Here is a 21811-nt window from a genome sequence, read left to right as displayed (position 1 = left end):
TGTAACCAACCGAACATTACCAGTAAATCCAAGACCCCTAAGATCAATACCATGGCAAAATTTTGAAATATATGTTTTATAAGGATTTCATTGTTCTTATAAAAAAAAAATTGGTTATTATTATTTATTAGTTTTTCTATATTTTGGGTTACTTTTAGAGTTTTTTTGTTTTCATAATATAGAAAACAATATTTTATGAATTATATTTATTTTCTATAGTTTTTGTGATTTTTTGATATTCTTGTAGTTGTTTCTAAACATTATGCAATTATTATAATATACTTCTTTTTAAAAGTATATGGTTTTTAATAATCTATGTGTATTTTGTGGTATCTACACTTTTAATTCATTTATTTAATCAAATATCCGGTTTCGATTCGAATTTGAAAATTTTTTTAATGTCAATCTCTCCGACTTAACCAGATGAGGAAGAAGAAATCTTGTTCAAAATTTTTTTCTCATTCTCTATTGATCCAACCTCTAAGAAACAAAAAGAAAATACAAATCAAAAAAATGTTTTTGAACAATAGCCATCGATTTGGTATTGCTATGTTGGTGTGTTCTGCAACAATCATAGAGAGATCACTATTGGTGTATTCCGCTATTTAGTATTGCTATGTTCAACTCTACAAAATGCATATATATATATATATATATATATATATATATATATATATATAGAGAGAAAAAGAGAGAGAGAGAGAGAGAGAGAGAGAATGCAATTCAAAAATAAAGAATCAAAAAGACTTAAACTTGTAAAATTGTAACAAACCAAAAAAGGAGTAGAAGAAATGCAGCCATGAACCGAGAATAAATACAGGTTTGAACCGAAGAAGAAGAAGAATAAGAAAGTGAATAGTAAAGTTGAAATGATTCAAATGCAAATAGTGGGAGATAATAAATGAGACAACTACCATTTGATAAAAAATATTAAAATAATATTTAAAAAGTAGGAGATAATTAATGTGACATGCTTCTTATGGGTTCGCATCCGCCCCCACAAGTTTGCCCCCCATAAACATCCCACGGGTTCACAGTGCATTGCGTGTCCTCCCACACGCGACTTAAACTCTCTCATCTGGAGCTAACCCACTTCACCCAAAAGGTCATCCCCTCTCAGATAGACCTGTTCATGGGCCGGGTGGCCCGATGGGACGGCCCAGCCCCCGAACGGGCTTGAACAGGTATATGGGCTCGCAGGCTTAATCTCGGGCCAAGAAGCCCGGCCCGCAATAAATTCGAGCCGGGCTCAAGATTTTCCAAAATAGCCTGGCCCAAGCCTGGCCCGGCTTGACCTATAATTAAACCTAAAAACCCTAGTTGAATATCCCTCCTTTTTCACCGCTTTGCCTCTTTCCCTTCTTTTTCCAGCCGAACCCTTCTTCTTCACATCCTCTTTCCCTTCTTTATATTCTTTTTTTAATGTAAATAAATTTTGATTTATATTGATTATTGAATTTAGAATTTATATTGAACTTATATTCTTTTTTAATGTAAATAAATTCTGATTTATATTGATTATTGAATTCAGAATTTATATTCTTTTTTTAATGTAAATAAATTCTAATTTGTATTGATTATTGAATTCAGAATTTATATTGAATTTATATTCTTTTTTAATGTAAATAAATTCTGATTTATATTGATTATTGAATTCAGAATTTATATTCTTTTTTTAATGTAAATAAATTCTAATTTGTATTGATTATTGAATTCAGAATTAATATTCTTTTTTTAATGTAAATAAATTCTGATTTATATTGATTATTGAATTCAGAATTTATATTGAATTTGTATTCTTTTTTAATATAAATAAATTCTGATTTATATTGATTATTGAATTCAGAATTTATATTGAATTTGTATTCTTTTTTAATATAAATAAATTCTGATTTATATTGATTATTGAATTCAGAATTTACATTGAATTTATATTCTTTTTTTAATATAAATAAATTCTAATTTATATTGATTATTGAATAGGGAAAAAATCTATTTTTTTTATTAGGTCGAGCTTCGGGCTTTGGGCTTTTTATCTAACGTATTTCTATTAATGAAGAGTAAAAGCACGACCGAGCCCGTCCCGGCCCGGCCCATCAACAGGTCTACTATCAGACTCTCTCTCTCTCTCTCTCGAATCTCTCTCTCTCTCTCAAATTTCAACCTCACTTTCACCTTCAACCTTTCGTTCTCAGAACCCCCCTTCGAGTTCCGCCAGTCAACGCCGACGATCTTTCATCCTCACCTTCGGAACCCCCCTTCGGAATTTGCCCCCCTTCGAGTTCCGCCGGGAGCAAGGCCTTTAGCCTTTGCAACGAGTTAACCAAAGTCTTATCCACCTGTACTATGCTCCCACAGGGGCAAGGCTTTTGGCCTTTGCAGCAACAACAAGTGCTGAAGCTGTATTGGGTGCAGAGGGAGGGACAGGTGCAGACTATGAACTATCCTGGGATACAGGTTGCTGTTGAAGCTGCAAGAATGTTAATCCAAACACTCTGAGGATTAAAAAGTGTCAAAGATGAGTTAATCGGATCAGATGAGCCTGCAAGTCAATGAATAAGTGTCAAATATGACTGCATATAAAAACACAGATATGAGAACGGAAATTACCTCCGGTAAATAAATCTTTCGGAATGATCGTCGGCGTCAACCGGCAGAACTCGAAGGGAGAAAGCTCCGACGGGTTTCAGTTCTGAAAACGGAAGGTCGAAGGTTCAGGTGAGGATGAAATGAGAGAGAGAGAGAGGAGTGAGAGTTTGAGAGGGGTGCGAAGAGGATTAGCTCCGCACGTGAGAGTGTAATTCGCGTGTGGGAAGACACTCGGCGCGCTGTGAGTGCGTGGGAAGTTTTTGGGGGGCAAACTGGTGAGGGGCGGATAAGAACCCCCACAAAGGGCACCCCATTCGTACATCTTGGGAGAATGCAAGATGTGAATGTGAGGCGCCAATGTAATTTCTTCTTGTTTTAAAGTTCGCAACATGATCTGACACTGCACATCTCTTACATGCTAGGTTCCATTTTTATGGTGGATTCAGTCTCATGTAAGATGTGCAGTATCAGATAGTGTTGGGAGGGTGTTGGAATTAGGCTCCATTTTTATGGTGGGTCCAGTCTCATGTAAGATGTGCAGAATGAGATCGTGCTGGGAGGGTGTTGGAACTTTTTTGGTCGGTAGGTGATCCCAACTTACTGTTTCTTGCTGCAATCTGAAAGACTTTGTATATGGTCTTTGGAGTTATGTACAATAATCAGGAGTTATGATTTTATGAGTTTTAATGTATTCTCTTTAGTTTTGGGAAAGAGTTCTCCATTAGACATTTTGCTGGAACTACCTCATTTGATGTTCCTGATTTTACCCTATTTAACTTTTGGGAAAATTTTTTAAACTACCTCTCCAATGCCTCATGAGAGAAGGTAGAAGCATCGCATTTACACCCCTTCGAATACCGGATACATTCAATGTAAAGGTAAGAGGCATTGTTGAAAATTTCAATACATTGGATTTTAATTTTGAAAATTTAAAAATCAATGAAGGTCATATTTGACCACAAAAGAATAATTTTGAATTTAGAAAAAAAAATGTATAAAAAACTTAAACATACTTAAGATTTTAAAATGAACTTAAATGTACCTTGTGAGTCAGCCCACTAGACTTAAGCATACCTTCCATTGGTGAAAGTTAAATATAAATTCAAAAAATAAATAAATAAAAAATCATATTTTGCCCTTCTATATTTTTTAATGAGTCCTTTTATTTTGAAAATCTGAAATTGACTTACCTACAACCGCACACTGACAAAGCCCAAAATGATACACCACCTGATCGAGTTCAACCGGACAGTGAGTAAATTTCAACCCAAGTGAACCATGAAATGCCCACCACCCAGGTGAACCACAAAACCCAGCTATTCATGATACAAATGCAATTGGCCGAACAATCAATAATCTAAAACCAGAGGTTTTCTATCATGCTGCATATTTTCCCAAAAGAAAATGCCACTTCAATTGTTAAACCCAGGTAAACCCAAAACCCAGCTCCAATAACAACAGTACAATACATCAAGAAGAATTATTCTCATGACTTTTTTTTCAAATTAGGCTTTTGTTACTCACAACCTAATAGTAACAATAGAAAGAGTTCTAAATGATGGAAATTAGAAGTAAGAAAATGGTTTTATCTTCTCTTTGGGTTTTTTTTTTTTTAAATTAAAAAAAAAAATGGAGGACAAAAAAGCCATAAGGCATGTTTAAGTTCATTTTAAAATCTCATGATATCTTCAAGTCGCTTTCTGAAAACTCAGGGTATATTTAAGTCTTTTACCAAAAAAAATTATATGACAAAGTTGGGGACATGATCCTAAGGCTGTGTTTGGTTGCAGTGAAATTTTAAACTAGTACAAATGCATGGGAGTACAAATGTTAAAAAAGCAAATTTTCTTTTAACTTTGTTTTGGATTTTACTTTATTCTGCTTCATGTCTTAATTTACTTCATTTGCACTGCAACCAAACAAAATAAGTTAAAATTCGAATCAAAGATGGATCAGAATTTACACTCAAGCCATTTGCACAGCCTAATGCACAAGTTGGGGAGATCTTTTCTATCAAATCCTCAGGCTCAGTTCGGAAGAAGTACAAATACAAATATATAAAGTGCAAAACTGTATTTATCCTCTTTCCAAACTGAGCCTAAGGAACATGACTGAATTGAATATTGTTTTATGTAAATTGGGACTTCTAAGTTGGATTGAAATTGGAGACCCTGATTCAATTGAAAGTTTTCAACCTCTGTGTCTTCAATCTCATAGATCAGTGGACCAGAACCACTCTAATTATCATACCAAAAGGAAACTCCCCCTTTACAAACAATCCATTGACTATTCATGAACGCCACATCTTTAATTCGATCATCTCTTAACTAAAATTTAGAGTGTGGCAGTTTTAGTGAGCAGAGGAAGCAATACAACGAATCCATATGGCTCAATGCGAGGCAGCTAAGTTTGATCAGCCCATGCTCTAGTTCTCATCATTCACTAGCTCAAAATATTGATTCTTTGTTACTAATGCCACATATACAAGTTATAATGCAAAATCAGTGCTCCATGATAAAATGCTTGTTGAATTATAGTTCTTTTCCCAACATGAAAATATCTCCCAGCTTACTAAAGAATGGGTGATTGCTTCAATTAGATGGTCATAGCTTCAACAAGCTCCAGCATCTCTGGCTATGATGCAGGTTTACTAAGTTGCATCTTAAACAATGAAAATTATGGTTTTACCGAAAGAAAACAATGATAACTATGGAGGATTTATATTTATAAACACAACTTGAAAGAAAAATACAGCTCAAGGTTATTACCACGCCAAGTGGCTGGTACAGGGAAAAAAAAAGATTCCTTTCAATTTTATTCAATAACCTCAAATCAGCTTTTACAATATTTGTGTATGTAGCTGGGCATCATCCAAGCTGTCCCACATTGCCAACCATAGACTAAGCATTATTAATGACAAGGAATCACTCGGAGTAAGCTAAATGTTGATACAATAAATTACTTCTTTTTTCAGTTGACTCAAGTCAGTCTACCATGGAAATCACCAACACACCAGGGTTGCTAAGTAGTAAACCTCTAATTCACAATACAGACAACATTGTCAATGGAAATAAATCACTTGCGCTTGGTGGGGGTTATATTTTTCTTGGAATCATGCTTGTAAAGCATCCTCCTTGATTTCTTCCTGCGCAAACTGCTTCTCTGACAACATGGCAGCATGCTGCTCTAAGTACTCGCTGCTATTCATCTCTGTTAACCTGCAGCACTCCTGAAGTTATCAACAGATACACGAGCAGAAAATGTCCACAATCTTTAACATTGTTTTGAAACCAAATTTAAAAATAATAATAATAATAATAGTTAGGGACTAAACAACTGAGGCAGGATAGCAAGCTTGTATTTTATTAAACTAATTTTATTCTCCTTTTCTTTTTTATCGGTAACTATGAAATTTTATTTATATTAAGAAAGAATGGGCATATACCATTTAGAAAATGGTCAACTGACAATTTTTTAAACTAATATAATTCTTAGTTGAGTTGATTAAAAGGCAAAGACAGAAGAAGCAACTGGAAAGTATTGTTCCAAGTACCATTTAGAAAATGACAGGATTTTTTTCATCAGAAAAGTATATATCAACTTTGAGGATAAACACTTGAATCAAATTTATGTAAGGCAAAGAATCATCATTCTTTTGGAATGACGGGTATAACACTGCTCAAGTTCTGCCACTCAATGGTTCCACACCCATGAAATTGGCAAACATCAGTAGAATCAGATTATATGAGAAGAAAAATGAATAAGTTAAGAATGTTTTGCCCTCTACATGAAGATTTCTTTCTTTCCATATTTATTGTCCAAGTTTCCCATTGATTGAAAAGCTGTAGTTAATCAACATGTCAATTACAATATCATGCTATTTTTCAACAAGTAGAACATGCATGTCAAAGAGTTCATAGTTCATTGTAAGTAGAGCCCGGTATAACCAAAAGTCCTATTCCATTTGTGGATAGGAATTTTGTCAGAGTGGTTGCTGAAGTGAACCGTGAGATATGGATTTGTTATCCACCTTTAAAAGTCATGGCTGCTAAGAATTTGCAGCTTTTTTTTCCTCTGATACATACCAATCCATTTGCAGTCTAATATGTCAAAAGTTAACAGTAAAACTGCAACTTGGATTTTATCATGAAGCATCCCCCATCTCAGGATCAAATAAATAAAATCATGCCACTTTTCTTTTGTGCCCTGCACACCACAGACAAGCATTTTAGCTTATCCTGTATTGTAGAGTATTTTATATGTCCAGCACTCAATCATATGTAGAAATTATAAATTATATAAGGCTTAAATTAAAGAAATTATTGTTGCACCATTCAAATGTTGAAGGAGCGATAGATTTCTAGATGGTAATAAAAGCAGGAGTTATAGAAAGTACACAGTTTCCACTTAGAAAGAAACTTCTTGAAACCATGAAATCATCAAGATAAACTATGGCTCTGCAGAAACTAAGCAACTGTTTTATGGCATGGAACCATACCGACTAATGGTACGATCTTTTGCAAATCCCAATTCATTGTCCACACAAAGGTCAAAATCGTCATTTTTCCTTGATCTGGAAGAGGTTCTAGGTGCCATGTTTTGGGCATCAGAGATGGTAACTATTCTTTCAAAAAGCTCAGTTGGAGCCCCCTCAGCCGTACACAATAGTCTGGCCCTGTTTTCATACATCACCTGTTAAACATTACAAAAAAAAGGGGAGAAAAAGGTCATTTTGGCTTGTTATAATCGAAATAACTTGCATAATAAATAATAATGATGAAAAATTAACTTGCATAATAAATGACCCAATTATAAAATTTCTAAAACAGATTTTTTGGCAATGGTCATTCTAAGAAGAGTTAAATGAAGGATGACATTTTCATTAACTTAAATTGTCCAGTATAATTAATATAAGATAGTTTCTCTTTATTAATTTGCATATGATTTGCTGCTTCTTACGTTATTTCCTTTGTGATTAACTATATAATATAAGATATTATCTAGTATACTAGAGGCCATTGCTTGGTTAAATGGTAAAATCTCAGGCTGGCAAGCATAAGAACATGGGTTCACGTCTAAGAGAAGCCACTTTGCGCAAAAAGATGCCGAAAGTTAAGTTCACATCCAGTGAACCCCTCACAAGACTCCAGATAGATGGGACCAACATTTGTGTAATCGCCTTTTTCTTAGTTGTCTGGTATATTGCCTAATGAAATGAGGCCTACACAATAAAATAAAGAGCATGAGAGACAACAAATGTTATTACCTGAAAATAGCACATGCTGAGAATCAAGTAGACTAGATCTTTTAAAATTAACACCATAAGCATCATGAAACATCATGGTCATGATTCAGATAAAGGATGAAAAGTGCAGTAGTTCTTATTTGCCAACCAAATTCATGTTTTAAACTTCACCAGACAAACTATTAGGCATCAATAAATAAATATAATTTCCTAGCATTGACTATTCATCCCTCTTTGAGCCCTATTTATTTCTGTAATGCCTTTACAGTTGTTAGGCCTTGGTCAATAGTGCTTTTCTTTGTTTCTTTTAACAGCCGCCCTATGAGGGGCATATTTGTCTTTGTACATCCACTTCATAGTTAAGTATAAATACAGATAGAATGGGGCAGCCCAATGCTTTTTTGGCTCCCCCTTTTTCTCCTCTATTCTCCTCTTCTCCTTCCTCTTCTATTCTACTGCTGAAACCTATTTTCTGCTTAGTTTTCTTCTTTTATTTCTATTTCTTCACAGATTACATAATTCTACTTGTTATCAGAACTTAGCTAGGAGCTTTTGGTATGGCTTCATGCTAGTTTAGGATCAGCCAACTGCATGGAATAGAAAGAAGACTGATCACCCTCGGTTTTTGTGCCTAATTCTTAGGTTCGGTTGTTTCTTTCTGCTGTCCAAGGTGTCAGACCTAGATTACTGCCCAAAACAAGAAGATCAAAGAAAGGAAAGTAAGGATTTTGATAGAATTGAATTTTGGGATCCTTTTTGAAGAGGTGACCGACTTTTCAGGAGTTGCTTGACTCCTAATGGAGAATCAATTGCTGCCAGGGCAGCTTTTTGACTTTACTGGAGTGATCGGTGGACCTGTTTATCTCTTCCCAGGTTACGGTTTCAAAGCAGATTTTTCTCCAAACTTTCCCTTGGAATTTTTCGATCTGATTTGATTAGTTTTATTTTGTGGGTGAGATCAATCTAATAAGAAGCTTGTTTTGGTGTATCTGGAGAGATTGATTGGAGCTTCTCCCTTTTACCATGATCCAGGGTTATTGGTTTTGCCTTGGAACAACCTCATACTCAGGTCAATTAGGTCCAGGAGTATTCCTATTACCTTTATTTGGTGCTTGAAATTGTTTGTGAAGCCATGGATGCTGGTGGGAGTGATAAAATGTGTTCCATTGATCACGGGATGATTCTGACAAGTATTGGAGACACCCAGAATGTGGGGTTAACAACTACAGTGAAATTGAATGGTACAAACTACAAACTACTTGGAATGGGCTCAATCTACAAGGATAGCTATTGATACAAGAAGGTGGGGTATATCACTGGGAACACGACAAAGCCAAAGGATGCAAGTGCATCACATGCAAAATGGGTGCAGGAGAACTATATGGCTCCCTTCCCCTTTTTTTTCTTCCTTTTCTCTTTTTTCTTCTCTTTCTTTCTTTTTCCTTCCCTTCCCTTTCTTTTCCATTTCTTTCCTTTCTTTTCTTTTTTTCTTTCTTTTTTTCTGTCTTTTTATATGAGATGTGCATGAGGCACATGAGGTGTACACCTCTAGCATGCCTTAGGAAGAAGGCGTAAGAGGTGTATGCCCCTTGCACCTAAGGCGTATGCCTCAGAGGTGCCAACGCCTTTGGCTTACACTTTAAGAGTATTTTAGGGTGCCTTGCTTGGATGTGCACCTCCAAGCATACCCTTCCATGCCTTTTAAACACTGTTTACAATGAAGCACAAGGCTGGTGGTAGTATAGAGAGGTACAAGGCAAGATTGGTTGCAAAGGGATAGACATAGACCTATAGTATTGACTATCTTGAGACCTTTGCACTTGTGGCAAAAATGAGTTTAATTCATATGCTTCCTTCACTTGCTGCCATCTTTTCTTGGCCCCTATTTCAGCTTAATGTTAAGAATGCTTTTCTACATTCTGAATGAGGACATGCAGGAGGAGGTATATACGGACTGGCCAATAGGATTCTACAATGGTGTTGATAGTAAGAAGGTATGCAGACTGAGAAACTCATTATATGGTTTGAAATAATCGCCTAGAGCTTGGTTTGATAGATTGAAAGGGGCTTTGAGCAAATTTGGTTATATAGACAATAGTCCTATCACATTCTCTTTGTGAAAAGTAGAGGATCATTGTTAACGGTCCTTATAGTTTATGTTAATGATATTGTTGTCATAGGCAATGATCTTGAGAAGATAGATGTTCTTAAGAAATCCTTGCGACATGAATTTGAGATAAAAGATCTAGGAGAACTCAAATACTTTCTAGGAATTAATGTGGCAAGGTCTAAACATGGGATCTTTATTTCTCAGCGTAAATATGTCTTGGACTTACTACAAGAAATAAGGAAGCTTAAAGTGAAACTAGTTGATACTCCAATTGATCAAAATCATAGGGTTAATGCTTTTGATGGGGAATTGGTTTAAAGATGTGGGGAGGTATCAGAGACTAGTGGGAAAATCGTTGTGCTTATGCACGACATGGCTAGTGACATGCTATGCAGTAAGTATGGTAAGCCAATATGTTCATGCTCCTTAGGCGACACATATAGGTTGAGATGTATTGTGTGTCAATCATGGACATGTCAAATTGGAGGCCTATACTGATGCAAGCTAGGTAGGATGTTTGGATGATAGGCAGTCCACTTCAGATTTTTGTACTAGTCTCCTATAAAAGTAAGTAGTCAATGGTGGCCAAGTCAAGTTTAGACACCGAATATAGATCTGTGGCTCATGGTGTCTTTGAGCCGCTCTAGCTATAATCTCTTCTAGGAGCGCTTGGTGTTGATGCAGAGCAGCCTACAATGTTGTATTGTGATAATTAAACAGCAATAAATATAGCACATAATCCAATTCCACATGATAGGACTAAACAAGTAGCAAGCATGCAAACACATATGGTCAATCTCAACGATTTGGTAGCATCAGGAATGGGAAGCACAGTCCTTTCAAATTGCAAGTAGTCTCATAGATCTAAAACAATAGTTGATATGCAGTGAGAAGAACTGTGACGGACATCAACTAAAGTCACAAACCGATAAGCTGCTGTCCTATTGTGGAGCCCAAAAATCGGCACACCATCCAATGCCAAGGTATGAAAATTCTCTGGCAGAAAAAAAAAATGAAACTAAATAAATAATCATGGCATTAAGAGAATATCAAAACCATTAAGATATGCATCAAACCATATGTAACAAATAAAGAATTCAGACATTTCCCATTTCTTTTTCAGAAATTCGTTTTCGGTAAACATTACGAAAAAAGAAGCATACAAAATGGTGATATATCCAGAAAAAAACCACAATTAGTTTACATGATAAAATAATCATGTAAATTACTTTACATGATTATTATATTGGCTTAAACTTCTACCATAAAGACAAGAGGGTCTGCCCAATTGAAAAGTTGGTCGCAGACCTCCCTGTCTCTTAATACACCATAGGTGATCTTACAGGACTCAAGCCATAAACCATCTCTTTCTCTGATATTTAAAAAAAATCATAAAATAGGACAAACTCTAGATTACACTCACTGAATAATCCAAAATAATCCGCTGCTCCTAGAGGTTTGTCACAGAGATCTTCAAAAGGAAAATATGCACATCCATTGGCTCCAAGTGGAACCTGGAAAGAAAGCAGAACTTGGTATGAACTGCCATAGAACAAAGTGAAGCAATAATTGTGAGAAAAGTTCCTTTTATAACCTGCAATTTTCTTCCCATAACAACTTCCACCTCTTGTGGAGTTGCTGTTTGTTCCCCAATTAACTGATGAAACTTTTCCTTAAGATGACCTGACGACATATCTCCAGTGAAATAAAAACCTTGCCTAGCCTACAGAAGTGTATGGACATGAAAAAAAAAAATCAAATTAGTACTAAAAAGGAAAAAGGACTTAGAGGCTTAAAATAGAAAAGTTTTTCAGTCAAATATATCCATAATTGGAACAAATATTTTACCGAAGTCATTTTCCTATAGTCTACAAAGGAACCAATTTCATGAACTACACATCTTTCCTGTGCCATTAAAATAACAAGATGTAAGTAAAGGCGAAATATTCAAAGAAGGGGAGGAAGAATAGTAACATTATTCTGGAAATAATGCAATCATCAAATAATAACAAATGTAAATGCAAATCTCTTAGTCATTCAATAATCAAAACAATATCTGTTAAGTACCTTCAAAGTGGAAATGAATGGTAAGAAAAGATCCCTTTGCAGGCCACCTTCATAAAGGTTATCTGGAGCACGATTTGAAGTGGCAACAAGAACCTAATCTCCAAAATTCAGAATTTACACAACATAAGATTGACGAATTTTTCAAGCAGACAATCAAAAGGATAATGTTGTATTCAAGGAATAGTGGAAAGGTCTGGAATGTAGAGAAGGATATAAACTTCTTACAACACCATTGGTGAATAAATGTCTAAAAAGTCGGTTCAATATCAATGCATCAGCAACATCAGTCACCTGTAATAAGTCTCATGAGCAAGAAATTGAACAAATGCAGAAACTGTTTGCTACCATACAAGATAACTAAGCATGGTTACAACGCTATCTGAACTCACCATGAATTCATCAAGACATAATAAGATAGACTCATCTGATATCTCTCCTGCGACAACTTCAAGTGGATCCGTCACACCTTTGTGCCTCTGCAATTGTACAGAGTTCAAGTTTATTGGTTACATATGCATAATGCAAAGCCATTTTGGGTCTACAAGAGAAATGTGAAAGTTGACACTATGAACAAAGTGCAGAAACTTGCTCTGTTATGATAACAGAGACAAGAGGACTTCATCTTTGATGCCTTCTTGGATGAAACCATAGCCAACCAAGAGGATGCAACCTGCAACCATCTCAGCCAGCCAGTCAAAAGCAAAGATAAGGAGAAATTTGGTGGCTGAAAAAGGTTACTGGCAGTCTGAAACATTGGACAGTTGAGAATGGAGGACTATCGAACTAGAATTACTTTTATAATGGTATTAATGTGGCTTCCCACCTATAACCAAACATTCCAAAAAAGCATTTTCTGTGGGCATCATATTGCATGGACATAAGACTCAAGTATTCCTATAGTGATGCATAGATCACCATAACAGAAAACTCAAAGATCTGTTTTCTTACCTGAAGGCGGCTATGGACATTTAACATAAAGTCATGGAAATGGATTCTCTTTTTCCTCCAGCTAGTTGGCCTGAGCAGGTGAAAAATACAAGTAAAAAACAATTTGCAAATTCAAATTCTGCAGAATTGAACAAAATGAAAATAAAAAAGTGACCAACAAATAGGTCTTTGAATTCTTTGAAGGTTTTGGTATTATACTTAAATATCCAGAGATGGTGATTGCAATCGGTCTCTCAAACATTCCAAAGAAACAAATGGGAAAGAGTAACATTCCAATTCTGCTATCTCCCACTGTGGATATGATCATTAAAATGAAAAGATGGGCACCAAAGAAAAACGGAAACAATCCCATAGGTGAGGGAGCAAGGTTCTGTAATTTCTCTTACATATGTATCCATATTCTGTAAGGGGCTGCAGGAAACACCGATACATGGCTGTGTAAGGATTTGATAAAAGGAAAATACATGTGGGAGCATCAAGCGTTCAAGAAAATTGAAGCATTTCTGCACATGGAAAATGAAACAGCCAGCCCAAGCACATGGAGGGGGGCATGGGGGGGACTGGGGAGTGGCTTGCTTGGCAAGCTTCTCCTCGGATAGTGGAAGGTACTTGTAGGTGCCTTCAATACGAAACATCAATGTATATTTGTGCTCTGTTAGTGGATACTAGAAACATCAAGATGTATTTATGAAGATTTCTTTTTCAATTTTGAATGCCAACTACTTCTGAAACTTCTTTTGAGTTCCAGGTATCAACAGTGTTTTAAAAGTGCAAGGGCTAATTTGTGCCTGAGGCACAAAACGCAAGGCGAGGCGTGCGCCTTTTTAAGAAAGGCGCAAAACTACAAAAAAAAGGCAAAAAATAAAAAATAAAAAGTCAGAAAATTCCAAAAAATGCCAAAAAATTGCAAAAAAAATCAATAAATATTAAACATAATGTTAATAAAAAATATAAACATAAATTTTAAAATAAATGTTTTAAAAAACCAATTATCTAAAATTAAAATACATAAACATAACATGTAAAGCGTATTCAAATGAAAATTTAAAAATAAAAGCAAACATATAAAACATTTTCAAGCATGTAAAACCCACAATCTCTTTTTTAACTTAATTGCATTACTTCAAGTTGCTAATGTGATGTAAAACATATTGCATTCTTGATACTATGAGTCGCCTTTGTACTACGCCCCTCGAGGCAAGCCCGAACAAGTCTATGTTAGGGTTTGAAATTCTCCCCCAGCCCAGCCATTAGTCTCAAAAAAAAGCAAAAAGCGCAAAATTTTAAAAAGGCGCTCGCCTGGGCTGAGGTGCAAGGTGCATCAGACGCATGCCTAGGCGCACCAGGCGCACCTTTTCAAAGGGGTGCGCCTAGGACTTGGGCGAGGCGCATACCCCAAAATGCGCCTTGCCTGTGCACCTAGGACCTAGGCGAGGCGCATACCCCAAAATATGCCTCGCCTGTGCGCCTAGGCACGCCTGAGGTGTGCCTTTTAAATAACTGGGTATCAATGTATATTTGTGCTCTGAGATTTCACTATGAAAAGGTATTCATGTAACCACATGTTTCCTTTTGAGTTTAAGGGACTTAAAGCTTGCCTTGAATCTACTTGTAGGTACCTTCAATATGAGGTATCAATGTATTCTTGTGCTTTATTGGTGAAAACTGGAAACATCAAGATGTATTTATGAATTATGAAGATTTCTTTTTAAATTTTGAATACCATACTACTTCTGAAACTTCCTTTTGTTTTTTTTTTTTTTTTTTTTTGATAGGTAATAGGGAACTTTTATTAAAACTAAGCAGAAACAACTTGTACAATGAGCTTCCCACATGAAGGCGCAAGGTGCAGCCTCAAAAACAAAAGTAAATTACAATTTAGCCCAGAAAAGATGATCCCTATGCAACCCTTGCTTAGCCAGACAGTCAGCTAACCCATTAGCCGATCTCCTTTCCCACTGAATCCTTACTGTCATACTGGAGGTCAACCACTTAAACCTCTTCACAGCTTCCTTATAGGTCCAAACAACAGCGTCTGGATTCCTTTTCCACCTAATCACCAGCTTCGAGTCCCCTTCAATGACTAGTTTATCAATATTCAACTCTCTAGCCAAGTGTACCCCCTGCAAAACAGCTTGAAACTTAGCTCGGATTGAGTCCCCCTCACCAACAGGACCAGAGAACAAAGCAACTATACTGCCCCTTACATCTCTGAAGACACCCCCATTCTGAAACTTCTTTTTTCCATCAAGGTCTTAATACAATTATTTGTTTGTTGCCCTGTTGTAAGAAGATTAGACAACGATGGTTTGTAAGGTTCTGAAAATTGGGTTCAGATGCCAAGGATGATGTGGCGGTAAAAAGGGTTATAGGGAATCAGCTGAAAGAGAGAATGCTTCAGATAAGTCCTCTCTAAGGAGATAAAATCCCCTAATTATAGAGAAAAGTTGTCCATGTGGGTTTAATTATCCCCTGAATATTCCAGAATGTTCTAAAAGTTGTTAAATACAGATGCAAATCCTAGGCTACCTCGGGTGGAGACACGTATCCAGAGGGGACCAGGTAGTATCCCACATGGTTTTCCCTATCTCCTACACAATCTCACCATGTGGTGGAATCTGAACTGCTAGAACTCTCACATGTAACATGAGACTAGGTTTTCGTGAGTCTTACTGTGAGATTCACCATTTCACGACTACAACAAGCATTGTGAGACCACACTTTGGCAAATCCCTCCATAGGATTCAATAGTTCACAAACTCAGAGCATTGCAAGTCCTGAAGCTCTAGAACTAAAGGATGGTAGCAGATTTATGCGACGCTGTGGCAATATATCTACTCTAGTACTCCTACACCCGTAAACTATAGTTGTAGTTGTTTGCTGAATGCATCAAGTGAAGCCTACAATTGTAATATCTTGGAACTCAAAGAAAGTATCTAATTTGGTGAGAGACTCATAACTCGGTCTTGAACATATCTAGATTGGATGCTCTTGACCAGAAATTTCTAGCATTCTTAAAAATTTCTTCACAAGTCACCTATTTAGTTGCCACCTATTATCGCATTAGTCCTTGGGATGTTGTTTGAGGAACAATATGTGGCCCTTCATGTATGCATAAAGATACCTATGGATCCCTTTTGGAACAATAACTGGTGCTGGGTCATATTTGCTCACACCTGCTCTTGCTAGACTGCAGACCATATAGTTTGTTCACCTTGGTATCAACCTAAATGACAAATTCAGAATGGACACCAAAGCTCTGACTTCCCTAATGATGAGTAATATATTATAAAGAAACCATGTAAGCCTATTAGTTTTTCACTAATTTATTTCATTTGATTTGGGGCATTCCCTGCTTTATTTTGAATTGAAGACCATCTTTTATATATCACCTATGTGGTTTGTGAGGCTTTAAAATTTTGACTATTGATGTCTCTTTATTTAGTATTCTGTTTCTATGGTTATATATATTTTCTTTACTTTTATGAATTATAACATAATTATGGTTAGAGACCAATAAAAAATGTTGGATGGTATAGACTATAGACCAATTCCCACAATATATGCCACGTATAGTGTGTTGCATCTCAATCTTAAGGAATCAATGGATCTATAGGATGCATAAACGTTGTGGTGTTTGACAAGCTTGAATACCATATTTCTAAGTACCTTTTCAAGTTATAATCATCAACAGAAAATAGTGTGTTCATTTTTTCTTCAGTTCTTCTTAATGCATAAACAAGCAATAAGTCATTCAGTTCAGCCATTTCAGTAAAGGAGTGCCAGAAAAAAAATGGAAACACATTGCTGTCAGAGAGAGAGACTCAGTGGAGAAGAAAGGTGTGGATTTTCTACTTTTCCCAATCATCACTGGTGGAGATGAGGGTTACAATTTAGTACAATCAAAGTCTTAGATATATTGCAATGAAGATCATTTCTCTTGGGTATATGAACTGCTTGCTTGGAAATGGAAATTCAGGTTATGCATCCATTACATGTCATAATGATCATTTCATCCATTTCTTGTACAAATTTTATTTTGTTGTTTTCCTTAATGCCCTGCTCTATGAGTCAATGGTAGTTCTACTTTCCTGGTTTTCATTCACTTTCCCTATACTATTATATATTTAGGCCTTAAGCTCAAGTATTAGTCATCCAAGGTAAATACCTGGAATTTACAGTGGAAAGGATTGGGCATTTGGCATTTCAATCATCTGAGCTACTGTGTTTTTCCGTTATAATGTTTTATTAACTTTCTTCTTTTTTCATACAATTATACTCTGAACATGACCTGTTCATTGTTTAAAAGCAGTCTCAACCCATCTGACTATAATTCATTTGGTAGATACACCTAAGGAACCTGTCTACTTTGATCATACAACTACACAGGTTATCACTCCAATAAGTTTCATTTCATGCTGTACTTGGAGAACCATCAAAAAAGATAAACTAGCTTTGTTATTTGTTTAAGATTTTCTGAAGCAGCTTGCATTTTACTCATTGTTAGTTTGGATGGAAACAAAGGATTACAAGGTTTTTCAAGCTAAATAGCCCCCATTGTAATGTTGATCAACAAAGTTGAATGATTGTTGAGGTGGTGGGTGGGGTGTACTTGAGCATCCACTTGAGCCCCCATTCCGGAGTCACTTATGACAATTTCAGGGACTGAGGTGGTAGGTGGGCATCAATTTGAGCATACATATAGATATTGATTTATTTACTTTTCCTTGTATTCTTTTATTTTTTAATGTTTTTCCTTTGAAAGACAGAACTTATCCCCCTATAATATGTGCCACCTTTGGAGTCACAGAGGATCATTTTCTTTGCAATAGGACCCTTCACAGAGGTTCCACCTAGCAAGAAGGTAGAAGAGGGGGTGGAAAAGGATAAACTATATTGTAGTGGATAAGTTCTACAGCTCTTGTATCTTGTAACTGGTTTTGTGCAGCCTAAGATTCTAAGATGAGAGACCTGTATCATTCTCTTTTCTCATTATTAATAAAAGTTTGCCTTACCTTTTCAAAAAAAAAAAATAGTAGTACCATGCTATTTTGCAGCTTCTGGACACAAAGGAAATGACCAGTTGATCAAAGGGATCTCTATTAGATTTGTAAATTTGTATAATTCACTATTAGTCTAATATAAAAACTTATTGTTGGTTTAATATAAATTTCATTTGTTCTTTTTTTAATTTTAGATGTGAATTTTTTTTTGTATAATTTTTTTTGAAAAGGTAAGGTAAATTTATTAGACTAAAACTTTAAGAGTACAAAACAGAAACCTGCCAACAATAAGGCAGGCCTGACTCCTAAGGACCCCCCATTACAAACACCGAATTGACTGATTTCTCAGTCACTGAGCTACATTTACATGTTTGAATTCTGGGGTGACTTATAGCTAAGGTATAAGTCCTGTAAGTTTTGTATATGTAACAAATATGTCTTCAAGAGGATAAAAAATCATTTTTTAATATAACAATATTTAGAGGTAGCCAGTACCATTTCCCTTCTCATTTTTCCTGAGAAGCAGGGGCCCCTTGCTAGTATTGGATCTGCTTTAGCTTGAAAGGACATATATTTTTGATCAAAATGGGAAAGGAATGGTACAATTTAGTATACTAAAATTATCTTTTTTGAATACAAACCCATTCCCCTTCCCAATGTTAATTTGCTTTGGGGTTCTATGGACGAAGCAATCATAGAGGTATACCAAACTTACAATTGTTCAAAAAACAAGTCCATCAGCATTGTCTTCCCCGTTCCCACTCCCCCATAGAGGTAAAGTCCTTTGACAGGTGAGTACGAAAACTGCGGAATGAATCTGGACCACAACCACCTACTCCTGGAACAAGATGGAATGCACAGTCACTACAGAACAGGACATGGATGTAGAAAGAAAAAATAAACTAAATATTTTTCCTTTAAAAAAAAAAAGTTCTGGCCTGGAGTAAAGAAAGTGGCAAGATAGGGTAATGAGATAATGGATGGTACACCTTGAAGATTTATCAGAAGCTGCATAGCGATCCAGCTGACAGGCATCAGCAGATTCAACAAGCCTATCATATAGTCTTTGAAGTTCTCTCAAGGTTCCAACCTGCAAACATTGCTGTAAGAATATTTTCCCAACAAGGACAGCAAAAACCATTGAGCAATAAGGCCTCTTGAGAATCTCATATAATTCAGTGAATGGTACAGGCAACTTTTAAACATATAGCTAGCACTTTGGTGCAAACCTTCAAATTGATGGGTGATCCCCATGTCTCAAAATCACACCAATGGGATCCTTTTAATTGGCTACCTGTTTATTTTTGAAATTGCCATCATGAGAATAGCTCATATAAAAGAAAAGTAAAAGAAAAGGAAAAAGGAAACCATTGTCATCACATATTTAAGATCATCACTGTTGTGATTTTGAAGATGCTGTAGGAATCACCCATTATTGGACAGTCTGAGTTGATGGCATATATGCCTATTAGAAGGATGTAAGCAACCAATAACACTTAATAAAAAATAAAAATCAATTCCAGATTCATTCTCTCAAAAACTTGTTACAAACTTCAACAGAAATATGAAAGATCCGTTGGAGACTGATAAATTTACCTGACAACTATCGCCATCCACAAGTTCCCCTGCAGCAATTCTTCGCTCATACTCTACAAGAGGACCTGCTTTTCCAACATCTGCAATCGAACTGTCCAAGTGAAATTCAACAACAATGACAAATTTGTGTTTTGTATGTTCGAAGATTTACTAATTAAGTTGTAGCGGGAATACAAACCTCCACTGGTGTCTCTGGCAGCAGGGTTGCACAGAGTTCTTGATATCATAACGGGTTGTGAGTATCCACCGATTTCATCAATATACGATCCTCGGTAGGTACTAACTGAAACTGGATTGACCAAGGTTCTTTGCCTTCTCGAGAAACTACTAAGAAAATTATCTCTTTCACGAAGCCGTGAAGCAGCCCGAACATGGCGAACAGCTCGAGTTATAGTTCTCATCTTCAATCAAATACTCAAAAGAATCTGTACAAACTTATCCAATATAAATAACTATAGCTTCTGATAGACTACTCAGGCAGCTTCCAAATTACGCGCTGCAACAATGAGACACAAAAAGCAACAAAATAACATCCAATGTTAATTCATCGCCAGTCATAAAAAATGGGAACCTTTCTAAATTAAAACATAAAATTCGTGCCAACGTGAAAAAGGAAAAAGATGAACAATCACCGAAAGTAACTTCTAACTAATCCAAAATTTAATACCGAAATGATGATACAAAAAGGAAAAGAAAAAAAAAAAAAGAAGAATAGTTTCTTTATAATCTAAACCAAAAAACAGAGCTACACAATCACCAAAAATCAACCTTGAATGACAATAAAATTCCATCATTATCACAAAAGTTCCTTTTAATCCCATCTCCCTTTAACACCAAATAGCAAAATAGAAAGAAAGCAAATCGTGTCCAGAAAAATTAAACCTGCTCGATCAATGAAGAAAATAATAAAGAAAAATCAAAAGAATTACGTACCAGATTCTCTAGCGGTCCCCGGAAGACCAGACGACCATCCACAGCTATAAAGTTCCGAATAAAAATCAAAGAAATATCTCTTTTTAATTATCTATATTTTTTGTTTTTTCTTATTATCCTTGGAAGGCAGCCTGATGCCGAATCAACCCTAGTTTTCAGATTAATCGACGCAGAGAGACATAGATTGCTTGCTTTCAGATTCCCCTTTTAAAGAAAAAAAAAAACGTGGTTTTTCACTGTTTGACTCACTCCATCTCCACGCTGGACGGACGAACTTCGATTGTTTGCTGGAGTTCTATTTTCTCTCGTTTACTAGTTACGTTTTGGAATTGATGGTCCCAGCTGAGACAGGTGCCATCGCCTACTTCAATGAGAAGTTGAGAACTGCATAATCAACGTCCTACGTCGGTTTCGGGTTCGGTTCGAAACGGATCCAAATACCAATTTGGCCCTCCTCATGGTCATGGATCCCACCGGCACGGTGTCCGAGAGCGCAGGATCCGTGAACCGTGACTCGCTGCTCGGCTCGCGGAACGAAGAAGAGTACCCACCCAAATTCTCGTTGTGCTATTGGATTAACAACGTCCGCACGATTAAAGTGATGTAGTCAACGGTAGTGGGTGGTCCTTGGAAACTACGTATCGCAGTTTTCCTTGGAAAGTGAACGGTTGAGATGTACTCCGACAGGACTGAACCAACAATTTTGGAAACTTTTTTTATGGGTAGAAGCAATTTTAGAAACAAGAGGAGAATATTACTCGGACATCCATGTAATGTAACAAATGAAAGAGAATGATTCGGTAGTGCGGGTAGTATTATAATGACAAAGGATGGTAGGATGAAGTAGGCCCCCCGTAACTAAAGGATATGATTGCTTGTACGCTTTTTAAGTGGGAGGTGGGCCTCACCTCCCAAAATTGAAAGCCACCGCATGTAAGTTCTCCCAAATGTAGGGATGTAAATGCATCATATTAATTTTATTTATTTGAACTAGAGGTCACATCACGGTTGTGTTGGATCAAATAACTAAGAAGTCACTTTCTTAAGCTCTCCCACTTGGTGCTGAAGATTTTGTACATCTTTCTTGTTATAATATATGTTTTGTTTTTTTTCAAAAAAAAAAAAGTCACTTTTTTTATTTCTTCATTTGTACGATAAATAGAAAAAAGGTTAATTTATTATAACACCCCTTATATAGTTTCACAAATTTAATGAAATATGTCATATAGTTTTATTTTATTAAAACACCCCTTATAATTTACAAATGTTTACTTAACCGATCTTTTATTAAAAACTATTTATTTTACCATTTGAAAATAA

The 21811-nt window shown here is 36.0% G+C and overlaps 1 protein-coding gene across 5 annotated transcripts; it reads right to left on the bottom strand.

Moving 5' to 3' along the window:
- Positions 1 to 5382: 5382 nt before the first annotated feature.
- On the bottom strand, positions 5383 to 20850 carry LOC148843603 (uncharacterized). Of its 5 annotated transcripts, XR_016103753.1 has the most exons (17): positions 20492 to 20850; positions 19737 to 20054; positions 19559 to 19638; positions 18952 to 19052; positions 18678 to 18800; positions 12960 to 13029; positions 12401 to 12487; positions 12237 to 12302; positions 12012 to 12104; positions 11793 to 11849; positions 11539 to 11667; positions 11368 to 11458; positions 10852 to 10940; positions 7663 to 7810; positions 7088 to 7281; positions 6675 to 6795; positions 5383 to 5807 (listed from the first exon to the last, which is right to left on the bottom strand). XR_016103753.1 is itself a non-coding variant. In XM_088959661.1 (15 exons), exons 2-15 carry the CDS (start codon positions 19957 to 19959, stop codon positions 5702 to 5704), a joined length of 1509 nt encoding a protein of 502 aa, XP_088815787.1. In that variant the 5' UTR covers positions 19960 to 20054; positions 20492 to 20850; the 3' UTR covers positions 5383 to 5701. The 5 variants fall into 5 exon arrangements, 1 of the variants encoding a protein (XP_088815787.1); XR_016103752.1 differs by lacking the exon at positions 6675 to 6795; XR_016103750.1 differs by lacking the exon at positions 7663 to 7810.
- Between the last annotated feature and the right edge of the window lie 961 nt (positions 20851 to 21811).

Source organism: Nelumbo lutea, chromosome 8 (assembly GCF_056320005.1).
Source record: "Nelumbo lutea isolate HS-2025 chromosome 8, American lotus-T2T, whole genome shotgun sequence".
Lineage (NCBI taxonomy): Eukaryota > Viridiplantae > Streptophyta > Magnoliopsida > Proteales > Nelumbonaceae > Nelumbo > Nelumbo lutea.
This window is presented reverse-complemented; position numbering and strand designations above follow the sequence as displayed.

Bases quoted from the DNA above. Each gene is read 5' to 3' on its own strand.
- LOC148843603 (XM_088959661.1), bottom strand. From the start codon at position 19,959: ATGAGAACTATAACTCGAGCTGTTCGCCATGTTCGGGCTGCTTCACGG. The intron at 18,801-18,951 runs GTGTACCATCCA...ATCTTGTTCCAG, and splicing joins GCTTCTGATAAATCTTCAAG to GAGTAGGTGGTTGTGGTCCA. The intron at 12,303-12,400 runs GTGAGTTCAGAT...GACTTATTACAG, and splicing joins TATGTCTTGATGAATTCATG to GTGACTGATGTTGCTGATGC.